General features: G+C 38.4%; 1 protein-coding gene across 1 annotated transcript; it reads right to left on the bottom strand.

Annotated features, from left to right (window-relative positions):
- Positions 1 to 278: 278 nt before the first annotated feature.
- On the bottom strand, positions 279 to 17,543 carry LOC109069003 (double-stranded RNA-specific adenosine deaminase-like). The gene is made up of 15 exons (XM_042772422.1): positions 17,388 to 17,543; positions 9,454 to 11,605; positions 8,965 to 9,165; positions 8,596 to 8,744; positions 6,856 to 6,991; positions 6,509 to 6,747; positions 6,208 to 6,361; positions 5,630 to 5,801; positions 5,421 to 5,514; positions 4,494 to 4,613; positions 4,261 to 4,391; positions 3,382 to 3,564; positions 2,501 to 2,613; positions 2,290 to 2,417; positions 279 to 2,151 (listed from the first exon to the last, which is right to left on the bottom strand). The coding sequence occupies exons 2-15, from the start codon at positions 11,467 to 11,469 to the stop codon at positions 1,788 to 1,790; spliced, it is 4,200 nt and encodes a 1,399-aa protein (XP_042628356.1). The 5' UTR covers positions 11,470 to 11,605; positions 17,388 to 17,543; the 3' UTR covers positions 279 to 1,787.
- Between the last annotated feature and the right edge of the window lie 1,090 nt (positions 17,544 to 18,633).

Raw genomic sequence — 18,633 nt, 5'->3', positions numbered from 1 at the left:
TACAATAAAGTAGTTATTTAAAAATGTGTGATTTTTTTTCCAGCCAGATTCTATATCTGGCCAGATTTTTCTAATTTCAGCAGATATCTGAATATAATTAGGCAGATTCATTTGATCTTTTATCTTCTTTGAAAAAAGTAAACTGTGACACAACTCAGCCCTCTCTGCCCTAAATATCCAATTCCAACTATACTGGAAAACACATGCCATTACAGTTACACTGTAACCAGAGCGAGTTCAGAATTTGCTGTGAAAAAAAGATATTCATCTGCTGCACATGGGAAGAAAATATTCTTTACTTTCAAAAGAACAGAACTTATCTTAAAAGAACGTTTGAGTAGGCTTCAGTGATTTGACAAATGTTTGAGGCACACAGATTCACATTTGCTGGAAGGAAAGAGAATGTGAGTATTGCTTTAGTCTCGAAGCAGTGCAACAATTAACAGTGTTTGAACACATTTAACATAAGCAGGGCAAATAATATTCCAAGAAACAGTTCAAGATGCGTGCACGCACACACAAATACAAATATGCATATGTTTGGTTTGTGCCGTTCTTCCTCCGCTATAGCTATCACGAATCAGAATGTAGACTGTTTGGCTGCATGCAATATCTATCACGAGCCTCCAAAACACCACACATAAACAACGATCAAAACAAAACATACATCTATTATATAAAACGGCATCCTAAAAATTAAAAGATAGAAAATAATATATGATTTCAAAGTTACTAATTATTACAAAATATATACATACAATATATACACATACATAAACACACACGCATATATATAAACTCGTTCAACAGACCTTATATATACATCTGTGTGCATATGTATCTGTATGTACATTATGTATACATTTCAAGCAGTCTGGTCCAGGTTTGGTATGCGGAACTTCATTCAATGAAGAACTGAAGTGAATAGAGAATTTATAAGAATAAAAAAAGTGGGTAAATTACAAATTAGTATATGATGATCAACTTAGTGATAGTTCACCCAAAAATTCAAATTTGATCATCATTTACTAACCCTCATGTCATTCTAAACCTGTATACATTTCTTCATATCTGAAGAACACAAAAGATATTTTGAATAATGTTGGTAACCAAACCCTTTTGGTGACTGACTTCTACTCTACATACAAAAACAACACACATTTCTCAGAATATCTTCTATGATGTTCCACAGAAGGAAAATAAAAAGCATGCAGGTTTGGAACAACGTGAGGGTGAATAAATGATGACAACTTTCAGTTTTTGAGTAGACTAACCCTTAAACCACTTCAAGTCACAAAGGATCCATTGCAACCCAACCGAATGTCTCTAAATACGTGACCTGACTAGCATCAGCTGTCATTAGTCTTTTTATTGAGGGAGAAATACCTAAATGTATCATATGAATCAAAAACCGAATTACCCGACAACAATGTGGCCACACATTCACATAACACAGTATTGTGATGGTAGCAAGTGGGAAAAAATGAGAATGGAAAACCCACTACAACACATGCAACCCTGTAGTTGTAGCTTTCTAAAATCTCTAAAATCTTCTACTTCGTCTCATCAAGTCCAATTTGCCTTGGGTTTATAGCTCTGTTGCCATGGCAGCATCCGTTTCTGCTTTGTCATGATGGTTAAAGTTCAAATCCCAAAGCCTCAGGCTTGTTCTCCCTGGTTCTCCCTCTCTACAAGATAAACCTCCTCAATTCTTTCTCTCTTTGCCGCTGGCCACTCCTCCACTTCCTCCATCCCTTCATTTCTTCTCTCTTCATCTCTCTCTATACCTAAAAGCCCTGTGCTGCAGAGTTAACGTTGTTGTTATTTGAGCTCAAGCAGCTATTGGGGTCAACAGCGCAACCTGGAGGGCCTGGCGCCTGTCCGTCCCCGCTTCCTCCCCTTAGAGCAGAGCTTCTGGCTTCTCCCTCGAAACTTTTTTCTTCCAAGGGCTTCCCGATCCAGGCGCCATAACCATGTTGGTTCAGCGCCAGGAAGAACAGCCTCTTGGCATCCTGGAATGAAGTGGCGGCCATCTTAGCGTGGGCGTAGGACGGTAGTGCCAACAGATCGGCTCGGCCTGCACGCTGGCACAAAGTGTGGAAGAGACGGAACAGATTGGACTTGGAAACCCGCGATACCTCCATCTTGGGACTGGCATGAAGAGAGAAAGATAGATCATGAACGAAAGCAGGTGTCTAGGTGTTTGTTTCAGATAAATATTCAATTAGTGAGATTAGCCGGATTTTTTTTTAATCACTGTGATTTATGATGGATGGGTCTGTCTCTCACCTGTCCACTTTGCCCTTGGTGCCATTCAGCACCTCCACGGTGAACTGGTCCGGATGACTCCAGTTAACGCTGGACTCTTTGGTCTTACTTGTGTGGCGTGTTGAGTCATACACACTCACCCTGCCCACCTGCACCAACAATATACAAATGAAAACCAAGTAAAAAGGAAAGTTTCCCAGTACTAAATGCAGTGTGTTTTGTGTGAGTGTACCTCAGGGTGGTTGACGGTAAAGTTTGCTGGTAAACTTTTTTTGAACACATCCCCGTCTCTGGCCAAACGGCAGCATACCGCTCGAGTCAGGTGACCATGGCTGTAGAGGTACCCTGAACAAACACACAGCAAAAAATAGTTAATAAATAAAGCTCAAACTTTAAGATATTTACATAATAATTCATGATCTTTTTAATAGAATTTCATAAAATATATCAGTTTTAAAATAATATGGAAATAAATTATGATTATTAAAATGATCATTTAAATATAACATGATTAATATTTTTTTATATAATTTTAAAATACACAATCTATTGTTATCATTACTTTTACCAATGAGAATTATTTTTATAATACATTATGATTTCAACAATTTCTTAAAATATATAATTTAAAGAAATTGTAGCAATAAATTATGAATTTTTAAATAATTTACATGTGATTTCTATTCGACTAATTTCATAAAATATATAGTATTTCAATAATAATGATATTTTATAATGAACTGTAAAATAATTATTATACTAAATTTTAACTTCATCATTACTATGAATATTATTGTTATAAAGTATTAATTTTAAAACAGTAATTTTAAAATAATTTATATAACTTTATAAAATGTGTATTTTTTAAATAATTATGATAATAAATACATTTCATAATAAATTTTAAATTATAATATATAATTATTAAACATTTTATATAATTTAATTCCCTTTTTTTTTTAACCTGAACTTTAAATCACTTTCAATTAAACTGACCTTTAGGACTTTAATGTAAAGCCTTTACTGTAAATATAATTAAATAAATTGCACAAAAGACAGGCTGTCTTGAAAACACTGCACATGATTACTCAAAGCATGGTAAAGAATGTTTACCAAGAGTTATAGAGCTCAAGTAGACCGGGTGGATGAAGTGGCTAAGGAGCGCCCCCTGTAGACCGAGCACATTCCAGCGCAGGATCTTGTCGCTGCAGCTCATGGTCCTCAGGCGCTCACCATGCTGAATGCCATCCCAGGTGGGCACAATATCACTGGACTCCACTGGGATGGTGCCTTCACCTGAGAAAAGGAAGGGATGGGGAATCTTAGATCATTTAATAATATGCAAGGATACATGAAGAGACGAGTACATGTCCAAAGGAGAAGACTTCAACACCGTCTACAGTAGCTCCAGCAAACTAGCTGTAAGCAAGCATCTGACTTATTGCTGTCACAATATATCATGAGGCTGCTTTTTTTTAACTTCCTTGTCAGTAGTGTTAGGGGTCAACACAACAGCTACCCAAGCACAACTGCCAACATCATGTGCCGACATATCAAGTAAAATCCACAGGAATATGTCAGCTTACCTGCCAACCATTTCTTTTTTAGCCACGTAATAGCTTCTCTCCTATCTCACTAGACTAGACAATGGGAGTTTTGCCTGGCAAAAGGCCACATTCACGTGGCTACAGAGAAACTCTTTGGCGAGATAACCATAACCAGATGGCACTGATGAACACTGCTGAGTGCGTCTAACTTAATCCGACAGTTAGCGCAAAAGAGCTTGTGTACCTGAGGTCCTGGAATTATGCCACAGCATGTGCATACAGTCTCTGGCCACTTAAGATCAGGAATTTTAAAGATAAATGTTATTGGATGGGTCTTTAAATTGAACATTTAAGAATAAATATGAAATCATTCAGAATATCTTGATTAATCTGAGAACCTGTATTTGTTGTATTCTTTTACCCTACAGTTTTTTCCATCTCTTACCATTCTCCACCTTGGTTCTGAGCTTTCCTTGTTTTCCGTTTTCGAAGAGAGGCATGTGCTGAGAGCCGTTTAATTCGGCGGTCTCGCTGGACGACTTGTCGAACAGAGCACCATCGCCACATGGAGCAGTGCTGCGAGACAAAGAAAAGAGCACATGAAAGCAGTGTTATCCATGTTTGCAGATGAATCTCTGTTCTGAAACTAGCTCGGAGGAGAGGAAGTGCATGTCTCACCTAATATACAGATGAAAGGTGATGTCAGGTTTGATCTTCAGCTTCCCATCGCCTGCCTCCTCAAACATACTCTCATCACCAGGGCTTTCCCAATGCTTCATCAGCTCACAGTACAAAAACCTGAGCCAAACAGATTTTACAAACAAGACACGCTTTTTAACAAAGATTTAAATTATTTTACTTTTAAAATCAATATAATTTTTGTAATAGTGAAAAAAAGTGAAAGTGACATGATGACATACAGCCAAGTATGGTGACCCATACTCAGAATTCGTGCTCTGCATTTAACCCATCCAAAGTGCACACATACAGCAGTGAACACACACAACGGCCCAAGACTCGAACCCACAACCTTAGGGTTAAGAGTCAAACTCTCTAACCACTAGGCCACGACTTCCCCACGTAATCGTTAATAGATGGGGCTTTTTACACATCTCTCCCACATTTTTTTCCTATATTTAAACTGTGTTAATATAAGTTATTTCGATATTAATAATGAATAATGAATGAATGCATTTTAATTATATTCACTATATATAGAATGAATATGTAATATGTTAAAAATAAACAATATATTAATTTAGATATAAATTATGACTATATTTTAAATAGACGATCTTTGTGTATATTTAAATGTATAGATAATTTTTTATATATTAAAAACAAACTATATATTAATTAATATAACATGTATGTCATTAATGTAACAATGACTGAGAAAGTCAGCAGGCATATAAGAAGACATTCTGTCTGTCTCACAATAACATCTGCAGAACACTAAAGATAAAGTCAATATATTTATGAGCTACTGTGAAATAAGACTCCTTCATCTTGAAGAATGAGAGGGAAAAAGCTGTAGAATGAGAGGAAAAATGAATTATGCAATTGCCAATGAGGGAGAGAGAAAGTTCTGCTGTAAGCTGATACCGGATGAAGCCTCTCCTGGAGATGATTTCTGCGTGGCAGTCATTAACGGTGTCCCCTCGAAGGCTAAGCTCCTCTCCCTTCACACAGCGGTTTCCTACATGCGTGAGGTGACAACAATTACAGCACATCTCTAATTACAGTGCACACATCATGTTGGCTGTGTTTGTGTTTAAGTCTATGTGTGTGTGTGTGTGTGTGTGTGCTTGTACCGGTCCCAAGGCTGACAACTGTTCCGAGAGTATCTGATCCTTTCCGCATCACGATGGTAGCAAGAATCTTCCTACCCAGAAGGCTGTGCTGGATACGTGCTGTGAGTGCATTAAAGCGCTGATGGCTTAGCATGGCAATCTGATCATGCATCGTACTGCCCGATATTGGCAGCTGAAACATAATAATTATTCAAATTGATTTTGTATCTTGCACATCTCTCTGGAAGACTTCTGAATGGTCAAGAGCAGCATTCACCGGTCAACTATTTCTGAATAATGACCACTGTACAGAGAAATCATGGTCACTAATCTAGCAAAGAATTTTCTTAGCCAGAAAACCTATTGTAAACTGCAACATAATAAATTCAAATTGTAGGAACAGAAACAAGGCTTATCTAGGCAGTTTTTCAAATACAGAAAAACATCTAACAAAAACCCACCAAAATGTCATTTGGTACTGCTTTGAAGTGTTATGAGCACTCAATATTTAAAGACACTTTTAATCACAAGTTAAAGCATAGTTAAAAGCTACTGCTAGTTTTATTATCAACTTTCATTAAAGTTGATGCATTTAATACCTCTGGTGTGAGCTCTCCAGTACGCGCTGCTTTCTCTGCTTCTCCAATAAGCACTCGAAGAGCAGCGTCCGCTGCCTCCTGCTTCCCCTGCTTTTTATTACTAGCACACACTGCAGGAAACCACCGACCTCCCAATTTAGCCTGGTATGTAAACTTAAAGAGAGAGAAGCAAGTTGATTTGATCTTTTTAATGTGTGTCCGTGCAGCAGGGAGTCAGCCACACTGAAATGAGAATCCTGCTGCTTTTGTGACAAGGACATAAAGATCACAAAAACGTGACCGAGTAAGAGTGCGCGTGTACTTGGGCTCATGCGAGAGTCCGGACTGGCCCACCAGGCGGATCTCAGCAGCGAAGCCTCGAGCACGGGCGTACTCGAGCAGGCCGGACACAGCATTGTTGTTCAGGTGGTTGATAAGGTCACCCACTCCTGCTTCATGGGCCGCCTGGAGCTCAGCTGCCGTCAGAGGGGGTAGCGAGGGGTATGCGGGAGTCGCTGGCTGAGACTCATTGTCTCCCAGAGGGCAGAAAGTACCTGGAGGCTGAAAGAGAAAGACTTTGTTTAATCTTCCAGCACACAAAATTCTCCTTTTCCCGTCTTTTAAATAGTCCTCTTTTCCTTCTTGTACTGGCTCCAAACTGCTCTTCACCTTGTTAAGGTGTAGTAGTCCATCTCCCATTAGCTCTTTCACGGCCTCCTCCGCTGCCAGCTGCCTCGCTGCTTTCTTACTGGGTGCTGAAGCTTCCTGGAAGAGACGCTCCCCAACCTTTACACGGAACATAAACCTGACACAGGAAGTGAACAAAAATCAAGATGGTGGGAGAAAGGAATGAAAATGACAAATCAGTCACATTGGACACCATCTTTAAAATATACTGAGGCAGTTCTTTTCCATTGAGCTCGGAATCCTCCAATCAGTTTGGACAGTTAGTTTCACACAAAACAGAATGAAACGATTACAACTGAATAAATCCGCATATTAGAATGATTTCTGAAAGATCACGGTTGTCTGCTTCTTCAGCTATTGGAACGTACAATTATTTGTTGCAGCAATAAAGCACTTTAAACATTGAGAATTGCAGAGAAATAAAAAAATATAAAATTATGCATACAAGCATGCTGTCAATTCATGATTTTGCGTACTGGAGCCAAAAAATATTTTTCCCTGGTAATGCTAATTTGGCAGACAGTGCTGTATTTGCATCAAGGCCAGTAATCAGAGCAACTCTTTTACTAAAGGCCATGAATATCCACTGGCAACATGAGAGAACTCTATATGAATGTTTGTGGAGGCTTTCCTGAACCACATCCAATACTAAGATTTCTCATTTAAAGTGCTGTAAAAGAAATAAAGAGAAACTACATTCATCAATCAGTTATACAATATGCACATGTCTGCAAATATCTGCAACACACAGCTGTAACTTAAGTCCTCAGTCCTAAAGTAAAATAAAAGCTTTTTTTCTCAGAGATCGGGTTTCACTGCTCTGTCCTTAGTCACGGTGTGACTAATAACACATATTTAAGATCTCATATTGATGCTGCTTAGATATCAAGGGTAAAAAAAAAAAAAAAAAAAAAAAAAAAAAAAAAAAAAAGGTATAAAATCTTACTGAAACCACATTGGGAATACACTGCAAGAAAAACTTCTCATTTTCTATTCTCGGAAAGGCCATGCATCTGAAGAAAGTTCATTTGCCGAAAAAATAAAGGAATACCTTTTTGTGAGCGTCTGACAATATATTTTTAATAAGCACCTAATTTAAAATTTTTAACTTTTGAGTGCTTATTTTGTACAGCTCCCAGGTTTGTGCAGATCACTGCAAACACTCTGAAACACGCATATAGACTATATATTCAATTTATTTAATATTCAGTTTAATAATCATACTAGGGCGAATTTGACACAGACTCAAACCCAATTTGGGGAAACAGTGTACGAAGAGAAACAAAAGAAAGATGAGCAAGGTAAAAAATATGGATTCAAATAATTCAGGATTACACAAAGCAGACATTGTGTTTTAAAGGCAGCAAAGTCACACTTTAGGGGCAAAGGGAAATAAGGACATAAAAACACATGTAGCAAGAAAAGGGGAACAGAAAAAGAGGTTGGAAAGAAAAAAAGAATAACACTACCAAAACAACGACATAAAGCTTAGTAGGTTCAGTAACAGCTACAAGGGGAAATGGAGAAAGAGTCAAGGACTTTAAGAGGGAGAGCAAGAGCGAGAGGAGATAGTACAGAAGGTGGATGGAGAGTGCAGAGAATGTGGGGACAGCAAGGGGACAGAAGAGCCTGGAAAACACATCAGCACAAAAAGCATGTGACTTTCTGAAGCAGGTTTAAAGAGATGCAACCTAAAGCCCTTCACTGTGCGATGTGTTTTACCGTGGATCATGGGGTGGCCCTTCCTGTCCTGTCTTGATAAACTGGATGGCATGCCCACTGCGCTGGCTGTGCTCCATCAGGACAGATACAGGGTTCTTTCCTCCAGGTAGAGAGCGAGACAGAGCCTGGGGAGGAGTATCCGTACCAACCTTTAGAAATGAGAGAGAAAATAAATACATTTTATCTGGATTTAAATCAGTCTTATATTTAAATAAATATTTCACACAAAATATTTTATATAGACAACATTTTGAAAACATTAATTTAAAAGTTCAATTAAAGGCAAAATATGATATCAAACCTGTTATGAGAGATTAAATAATTAGGTTTCAAGCAACTTTGACACTGAAAACTATAAAACAAACATACTATCATATCATCTGCCAGGTCAGTGGTTGAATCCTCAACTCCCTCAATGCTTGGTTCTTCCTCTTCGTCACCACCTGCTCCTTCCAACTCCCTCAAAAGAATCTTCAGGGTTGTGGCTGCAGCGTCTTTTTTGGCCACTTTTTTGTTTGGACCCTCAGCTGGTGGAAACCTACGGCCATCTAACATGACCTGCATCCGAAACTTGAGACAAAAAGAAAAACCTCAAACTGTTAATCCATGAAAACACAGTTGGTGTGTTTCTGCTAATTCTTAATCATGCAACCCTATTTCACTAAAATTCACTAGCAAGAGAACATAACTTATATAACATCTCCAAAAAGCCTTGGCTGTTTCACCAATTCTTAAATTAATCACCGCTGTGTAGCAGCTTTCCAAACATTCCAAAAACAAACTTTCAAAAAAGCAAAGACCGTTTTAACACAGACAAACAAATACACAGATGTACCCATACACAAGCTTGTCATCAACTAACCTGGGGTCATGTGAGGGTCCAGACTGGTCCAGAAGCAGGAATTCACAAGTGTGTCCAAGATGCTGAGCAAACTCCATCAGTCCACTAACTGGGTTCTTACTGCGGGCCTCTTTCAGTTTCTGCAATCTGTTTGACTCCAGGCTTTGGGCCGGGGGAGGGGGGGCAGCCAATGAAACAGCAACCTCGGAGCGAATCGTGTTCAGGAATTTTGGAATATCGTCAGACACCCATTGTGAACGTTCTCCTCCATTACTGGCCATATCCTGATAGTAGGAGAACTGATGGGGAGGAGGTTGGAAGTAGTGGAAGGTGGAGGGGGAAGGTTCACTGGGTTTGGGTGGCATTGGCTCAAGGCCAGGCATGTCAAGCTCTGTGTTATCAAACGTGTTGTTGTCTAAAATATTATCCAATGGATTTTCACCCCCATCCATCGGCTCTGCTGCGGTACCACCTGAAAACTCAACTCCATAATTTACATTTGTAACCCCTTCAGCAGCAAATTTCAACATCTCTGCACTGTTTACATCCTGTATTGCAGTCGCAGCGACTTTTCTTTGGCGGTCCATTTTTTCCTGCCGGTGTGCACTAAGAGACCAGATGGGTGGTGTAACTTCAGTGTCACGCCTTACGTCACCTTGTTTCTCCATGGCATAGAGTGTGGGATTAACCTGCTTGGCACTTCGCAGGCCAAGGTTCTTGGCAATCACAAGCGCACTGCCTGTACCTGATTCATAGAGGTACTGTAGGATCTTCTCCTTGCAATCTTTAGAATCAACCATTGTTGACAAGGTTACTGACTGCACAGCAGGTAATACAGTCTTTTGATCCTGGTCAGGAAGCAATGTTTCACAGGTATCTTCAACTTCAGAGTCCTCCGACTGGTCAGTGGAATCGCTGTCAGCCTCAACAAGGGTCTGTGATGCAGAGGGAGCACCGGTGCTGGTGAGATCCTCTCTAACCTCTTGGTTTATGGATGACTTCTGACCTAGCCTTTTCTCTGTATCCTTTGAAGACTGCGTTTGGTCTCTCTCTTTGATGGGCTCACCGTCCTCTTCCTTGCGGAGTCTCCACAGTGGAGGAGTCTCACCTTGTTTAACTGCTTGGTTTGTCCTTAAGAGGGCATATAAAGCCTTATTAACAATTGCCTTGGGAAGGCCAAGCTTTTTACCCAAGGCCCTGGCCTGAACAGTCTCGTCTGGCCCAAGTGACGTCAAAAAACTGAGGACCTGTTGCTGGATCTGAGGGGTCAAATACAGAGACTCTCTGACTGAGCCAGGAGAACTGGAAACCTTGTTGCCAAGGCTACTGCAAGATGAGGTGTCGGAGAAGCCCACCCTTGTTATCCGGTCACCCAAACTCAGACTATGAAGACCCGAGGACAAATCATCTGCCTGTGTATTCCAGTAGTGCTTAGTGTATTGATTGGGATAATACTGTCCCTTCTGGAGATGGTGATTCCAGTGTGACTTTCTCTTAGGTCCAGGTGTATTTCCGAAGTTCTGCTCCCTTTGCCAGTTTCCTCGGCCTCTGCCGTAGTCGTCTCTTCTTCCAAAACTGCTACCACTTGTTTTGAAGTCACGATAACCTGCCTGGTACTGGAAAGGCCCAGTAAAGACCTCTTCCCCTCGGCCAGAGGTTTGGGACCCTCGTTGCTGGGGTGCTTTGAACTGTGGAGCCTGTACACTTTGCCCCCTGAGGAACTGCACCTGGTGTTGTCGGAAGCTTACACCATTTGAGTCGAAGATCTGATCATTGCCGTGTTGGGGGGATGCCCATAGGGGTGGATCAGAGGGGCTAGGGGGAAAAGGACGACCACGTGGAGGCACGCCAGGAGCTCCCGGGTAATTGGAGTAAAGGGAAGGGTGCGGACAGCTTCCAGATATGGGGCTTGGGACACGAGGGCCCCGTGGGTGACCAGTGGTTGTGTGGGAATGAAACTGGGGTTTTCCCTGTTGGGGAGGGAAGGAGAATCGCTGGCAATCTTTGTGAAACCCTCCTCTACCTCTGCTCATATCGCAGGGGTGGGGGGCGAGAAGGGCGTAGCGTTGGGCTTGGTGGATGGGATGTGTACACGTGTTAGGATGACTCTCAGGTATCTGGATGTAACGTCACAACGATACCAAAGGCTTAGTCTGTGCACTGCTTCTTCTGCAGAGAGACAGAGAAATCCATGAAAGAATGCAAAGGGGACACATGCTTTCTGATGTTGCAGTGTCACACAAATCCTGTCAGCACATTTCTTGGCAACCCAGTACACTGTAATTTGAGGATTTGGTAAAAGGCTTACAGATTTATTATTCATGCTTATTGTGACACAACCTATTTATTTCTGGCTTAGTGAGTAATTTGCAGATACTTATAGTGAGGGAAAGTGGTCATGGGTATTAGAGGAAAACACTTTCAAGGTGATGATATTAGGGCTGCACGATTAATCGCATGCATTTGTCATGCGTGTCTCATCAGTAAAGCCGGTTCCGTGATTAGCGGTAAATATGCGTCACCTGTTTTCAAATGCACCGGGAGTTCATACACAGAGCCGTAGTTCACTGACAAGCTAGGCAATATCGTGTTCATAATCGAATGCGATTAATCTCAATTACGAACAGAATATTGCGTAGCTTGTCAGTGAACTACGGCTCTGTGTATTAACTGCCGCTCCCGTTTGAAAACAGGTGACAGACATTTACCGCTAATCACGGAACCGGCTTTACTGATGAGTCACGCATGACAAATGCATGCGATTAATCGTGCAGCCCTAGATGATATGCGGGGCAACTTATTTGAGCAATGTTGCTTGGTCACTTTCCCATTGAGAATTGGCAACAAATTTCTATCTGGATACTTTAGATTTGTCATAGGCCCTGCATCTCATCTGGTTGCCCGTTGACTGCAACATTGGCCAGCAACATTGTTCAGAAAGTTGCCCTGTGTATGATCAGCCTCAAGGACATTCTCTCCCAATATGAGCAACTATTTTTAGGTAAAGCACAACGAGTAAAGCTGTTTTCTTTTTTTTATGAGACTTGCAAAACATTGCGAGATGTCAGTGAACCTAACACTAGTTTACAAAATGCAGTACTCAACAGCCTACTGTAGGTCTGGTATGAATTGCTGCGAGTTTAAAAAGTTGCTTATTAAGACTCTACAGTCCTCATAACACAACAGGTCAATGGGCAGCACTCATCCAGCAAATTCATTATTTCTAATGGATTCAGGCAACAATAGCTCAGAAAAATAGCAAGGTTATGACACATACACAATCAAAAAGCTGAATATGAGAGCGACATTTCTAACTACATGCATTCTCCACTTTATCATTTGTTAGACATTAGAAAACCCAGGGTTGTAATGGTTTAAATTTTTCACGGTTCAGTGTATATTGCATTTTGGAGTCAAATCAGCAGGGCAAATTGATTAAAGGTAATAATAGTTAATATAAACAAAGGAACAAAATAAGTGTCAACTGGTCAGAGGTAGAATGTTTTGCAGGAACACATTTAGTATCATAATCTCATTACAGTTAACACAACAATGTTCAAAGAAATAAAATTCAAGGTAAAAACACACAACAAAAATGACAGTGATAAAAAAAAAAAACAGCAGTTAAGAAAGTATCTGATCATAGCAATGTGGATATTGCAATTTGGCACTCCAGTCAAGTCAGATCACATTTATTTATATAGTGCTTTATGCAATAGATTGCTTTAAAGCAAGCAGCTTTACAGTAATCATGGAAAAAAAAAAAACAGTGTCACATTCAATTTGAATTACAACTTGACAGAATGATGCATCAGTCAGACTTTTACTTTTTCCATACAGTTAATTAAACGGTGAATAAGCCTGTAATCATTTCTCTTTGCCTGTAATCCCATTTTGTGGGCCATATCTATATTTGTTTGCATTGTAAAAAAAAAAAAAATCAGGGCTGTACCACATATCAATTCAGCATCAATATCGCAATGTGCACATCTGCGTTAGTTACATTGCAGGATGTGCGATGTTTACTACTGAGCGTTATTTTTATACTGATCGTTTTCTTTGCTCACACACAGACAACGTGTCTACACCAGACACGACAGCTGCTAGCACTGCTAAAGTCTATCTACACTGGATGCGACAAAGCAACCTTTGCAAATCATTTGAACTTTGTGTCAGTATGTTAAATAAATAAATAAATATAGAACGCGACACCGGTTTACTGTTGGGGATTTGTTGCACCACGCCAGATATAATGTAAACAGCATTACTGGTTATAATGGATTTTATAGTATTTTATTACATTGTGCCGCGCCGCATTCAGTATAGACAGCATCACTGATTATAATGGGTTTTTGGGTCAGATGCAGATGAACACTGAATTCCGTTCACTGAAATGACACATATGCGCAAAATTATGTCAAAATGCATATCTCGAAGTAACTTTGTAAACACAGTTGCTTATGGCTTAGGTGAAGTTAAACAATTGAGAAAGAAAATGGATGTGTAACATTATAATCACAACAGTTTAATGTTCCTGTCGCTTTCTGTGTCATGAATGTTAATCAAACAACTAAACACACAGAGAAAACACACTTTTGTAGCTTTAACACAGATTTATTCAATTTAATTTATACAGTGAAGACTATGCAGTGTTATTTTACATTTGATTATTCAATTTCTGTACCTGAATACTGTTAGACTTGCCTAAAAAAATATAAAGCACTGTTTATTTCATTTGTATCTTTGTTCTATTATATTTCATCTATGCTTGTAATTTGTTTCTTTTCTATGCTGATTTCTACAAAAATCACCCCAATCATTGATTTTTCTTTTTTTTTTTCAAATAAATACAACAAAACAAATCATTTGATTATTTTTTTTTTTCACATATCGCGATACATAAATCGCAGAAAAACTAAATATCACAATGTGAGTTTTTCTTCAATATCGTGCAGCCATAATAGTAATAATACTTTAATATTTTCAAAAGCTGAAGTGATTGCCTTGTTTTATTTATTAGAATATGTACAACTCAATATCTTAACTAATTGCAAAAGCTGAATAATCATTCAAAGTCTAATGATTAACCAATGAAATAATCAACAATTATTATTATTATTATTATTATTATTAATAGATTAATCATTCAATAACTGTTAACATTAGAGTTTAGGTATATGACATCCATACAGTCTACAATAAAATATTTTATCTGCTATAAAAATCACATACCTGATCTCACAGCCTTCCACCAAACACTAACACAGACAAGAGAGAATTCCACACAGACTCTGGCTTAATGTGACCCTGATGCAGCTTCACACGTAACTTCAGACATAACAACGCACTCTCTAAATAAACTGAAGCGAGAGGGAAAGTGATTCTGCGCACTCACATTCCACGTGCTCCATGTGCATTAAGAAATGATACTTGTGGATACTCGAGTTTTGGTGTCCTTTCATCAGTTCCCAACCTAAATCTGGCATTATAGAGGCCATCCCCTAATAGACTTTATTAACATAGCATAAAAATTGTATCAGAAGGTGATTTTATTAAACCATGTCACTGCATGGTACTTTAATTAACGATCTTACCACTTGTTCACTATAACAATCAAAGTACAGCAAAAGACAACTGTTTGGCTTGAAAGGGCCTAAGAGGAATTTGTATTTAAATCACTTATTTTATTTTAAAGGATTTGAAAATAAACATGGCTCACAAAACAGGAGAATTGTTTAAATGTATAGAAAGGTTTCCCACGCCTCTTAAAACATATCATTTTCTTGATTTGTCTACATAAAAAAAATCATTTGTGTTTGATTGCATTCACCAAAAAAAAAAAAAAAAAAAAAAACATTTCCAACCAACACAACAGTATATCCATGATACAACTGACTTTTCCACAACATCTTAAGATTTTAAACATTTTCATGACTCTCAATTTTAAAATTCCTTTTAAAAGGTTCAATTTGAGAAGCCTGAATAGAACAGATTTGTTATACCACCCAAAGGCACAAGCGGGTGAAAATAGCAGGGTGCTTATTACAAAACTCTAGTATCTAATGTCTTACTACTTCCCTCTAGTTCAGATTCTTCAGTTCAGTCACTTTCACAACTTAGCATATTATATAACCTACATTTGTAAAATCCCATTCAGATGAACCCAACCCAAGAGATCATATTAAAAAGTTATACATACCTCAAAAACAACTGAAGGTAAAAGATAGATCAACCTGACACAGATCAACCAGATGAGGCCCAGACTCGTGCACTGATTTAAGGCTGTTCCGCAAGAAAACTGAACTCCAGCAACTCGTTGTGCCAGGTTACCTTTTGCCAAACGTTTTGGGTCCACAAAATCCACTATACGAGATGCTACCGAGACTTGTCTTATTGCTTTTGAAAACGGAGTTGGAAAAGTGATACCAGATATCAATGACAGGAAAAAAAAACCCCGCGTAAATGCGGAGTGTTGCACGCTAGGCACTCATCACGTTAAGTTTCGCTTTTCATTCTTCTCCAAGCTCTCAAACTGTTGCTAGCAACTTACACAGAACCCGCGTGTCTCTAAACGGACTGCAGGGGGCGCCATCAATCGAAGTGCTTGAAAGTTTCATCAACATAATACAGCTTCACAAACGGTATTTGGCTACACCATTTAATTCTAATACAACGACAGGTGGGTACGATATGTCAGAAAATGTATCTATAAATACCAAGCAATCATCCCTAGGTATATAAACACTGAAAGAACTCATGCGGGACGACTGTATTCATATTACAGCATATCAGTTAACAGCACGACATATTAAAACTGCATCGCACTACTCATTTTATCATAGCCGTTGAACTATTGGTTTCGTTTCAGATTTCACCAGCCAGCAGACTGAAAGCAAACCCCCACCTGCGACCCTTCCAGATGCATAATCCATGAGGTTACAGTACCGTGACCGACATGAAACCGCACTGCAGTTTATAACCTCCTACCGAAGCCTGAAGTGCAAATTAAAACATCTTCAGCAGCGCGTGCCTCGACTTCACTCCCCGAAAGAAAACAGTCCGACAGAATAGAGGTCACGTGCGGACAAATGTCCCCCGGAGGCCCTTAATAACCCAGTTTATCCAATACGCAGTCATAATAATAGCCACTACTTTCATCACCATATTCAAGAGACGATGTATAAAAGTATTCTTTAAAATGTTCATTTAAATCCATAATTAACATTATAGGCATCTTATTTTTTTTCCGTCAATGCATTTCTGTGTGTTTTGATGCTTTGGCAAATTTTGAAAATATCAATAATACCAACACCGTGCTTCGAAATTAATATCGTAATGCTGTGGTGGTACCAGGGTAAAGTGGGTGTATTAGGTGATAACATGGTACTTTTTTGTTATTGTACAGTATCTCTGTCAGAATTGTAATAATACAATACACAAATCAATCATTTAAATGAATAAATGGAGTTATTGACCTAAGAGATATTAGACTACATACATTGTAGTATTATGGTTATTATTATTTTTTTTGTTCTTGCTCAGCACAGACATGTCTTTATAAACTAGCCCTGTTCGTGAACTTCTTTAGCAAGTGTAAACAAGCCCTTTAAGTAAAAAAAATAATAAATAATGAAAAGTGGGTTGCAAGGACATCGGAGGTTGATCAGCTTAAATTAATATATCGCTTCAAGTAAGCAAATCCAACACGCAACTAAGCATTTGCTACTCTTCTAATCAATTGCAAGCATGCAACAGCATGAAACTAGAAGGACTTAGATGAGAGGACTGGGTGCTTAGATGATCTGGTATTTAATGCGACAAACAGCGATCGGAAAAGCTTTGAAGCATCTCTCTCACTCCAGCACAATCCAGTTTCAGTTCCGTTCCGGAAACGCAATGATATCTTAAATAAAACACAGCTGTGTACGTTACATGGAGTAAATATACTTACATGCACAGACGACGTACACAATCCCGGACCGTCCCTGCAAGAGGCCACATGCAGATTGAAAACAGCGCTGGTGAATGACAATGAAATGTGGCGCGTAGCTGAGACGGTGTTTGCGACGCCCTCTGATGACGTCGCATGTCGCAGGAAACCGCAATGTGATCCTAAAAGGGATATTAGTAATAGACCTATAGTTCCAATGGGGTCGCTGTGTCCATTTCTTTTACTGTCTATGTAATAGACGCAGTAACAAATATATTAGACATATTTTAAAAACAAACTACTTGCCTTGTTCAACAGTGTTTCGGTCTAGTAAATATAAAAATGTTAACTGGAAAAACGTATGGTCAATAACAATTACGTTTTTTTATTAATAATAAAATTAGAGAGGTATCCTGTACGATTTTACACAAAATGTACCCTGTCAAGGAGTTGCTTGAACGTTTCAATTTGAATATTGAAAATTTGTGTGAATTTTGTAGCAATGCCAAAGAACTTGTGACTTTTTTTTTTTGATGTATATATTATATATATACGATGTGCTTTCCAATACGACTTTTTATTTTACTTGGAAAATATAACATTCATGTTGAAAAATGGACTAAAGCTAAGCCAAACTTTGAACATTTTATAAAAGAGATTAAACAATATGGTACTACATTAGACAAAATTAAGAACAAAAAAGCAAGAGAGACTTATGAAGCTTTTTGTTACTTTAAATTGTTGTAATTCTACCCCTGGTATCAGTTGTTTCAATTTACAAATTCTTATGAGTGTTTGTTTGTTTTTGTACTTGTTGTGAGTTGTATATGCTTGCACAAATCTTTGCATATATATATATATATATATATATATATATTGAATAATAATAGCAAATATTTACATATGTTATTGTACAAACATTTACATACTATAATAATTAAAAAAAAGGACAAATAAGAATAATTACAATTATGCATGTCTTGAAACTATTTGAATTTTTTTTTGTTTTATTAATTACATTTTTAAATTAAAAGTTTCAATAATCAACTACATATTTTTTTCATAAATATATACATTTATAAATATATTTTAAAATAAATACATATTGTCTTTTAAATTGTAGGACGGGGTACTGAGGGAATGAGCAGAAACCCCTGCTTTGGAGGTGTATATCCAGACTGTGTTCTTTTGTCTGATTTGGTGAGCAAACTAACCAGACATTTATAAAGGTGTACATGACAGACTCAGTTATTACTTAATAGACCTG

This window comes from Cyprinus carpio, chromosome A16 (assembly GCF_018340385.1).
Source record: "Cyprinus carpio isolate SPL01 chromosome A16, ASM1834038v1, whole genome shotgun sequence".
Classification (NCBI taxonomy): Eukaryota; Metazoa; Chordata; class Actinopteri; order Cypriniformes; family Cyprinidae; genus Cyprinus; species Cyprinus carpio.
Note: the sequence above shows the minus strand (reverse complement) of the source record. Positions and strands in the feature narration are given on the sequence as shown.

Coding starts and splice junctions, on each gene's coding strand:
- LOC109069003 (XM_042772422.1), bottom strand. CDS start 11,469: ATGAGCAGAGGTAGAGGAGGGTTTCACAAAGATTGCCAGCGATTCTCC. Junction 8,745..8,964: donor ACCTGGCAGATGATATGATA/GTATGTTTGTTT, acceptor TCATTTCTAAAG/GTTGGTACGGATACTCCTCC. Junction 4,614..5,420: donor TCCAGGAGAGGCTTCATCCG/GTATCAGCTTAC, acceptor TGTTTGGCTCAG/GTTTTTGTACTGTGAGCTGA.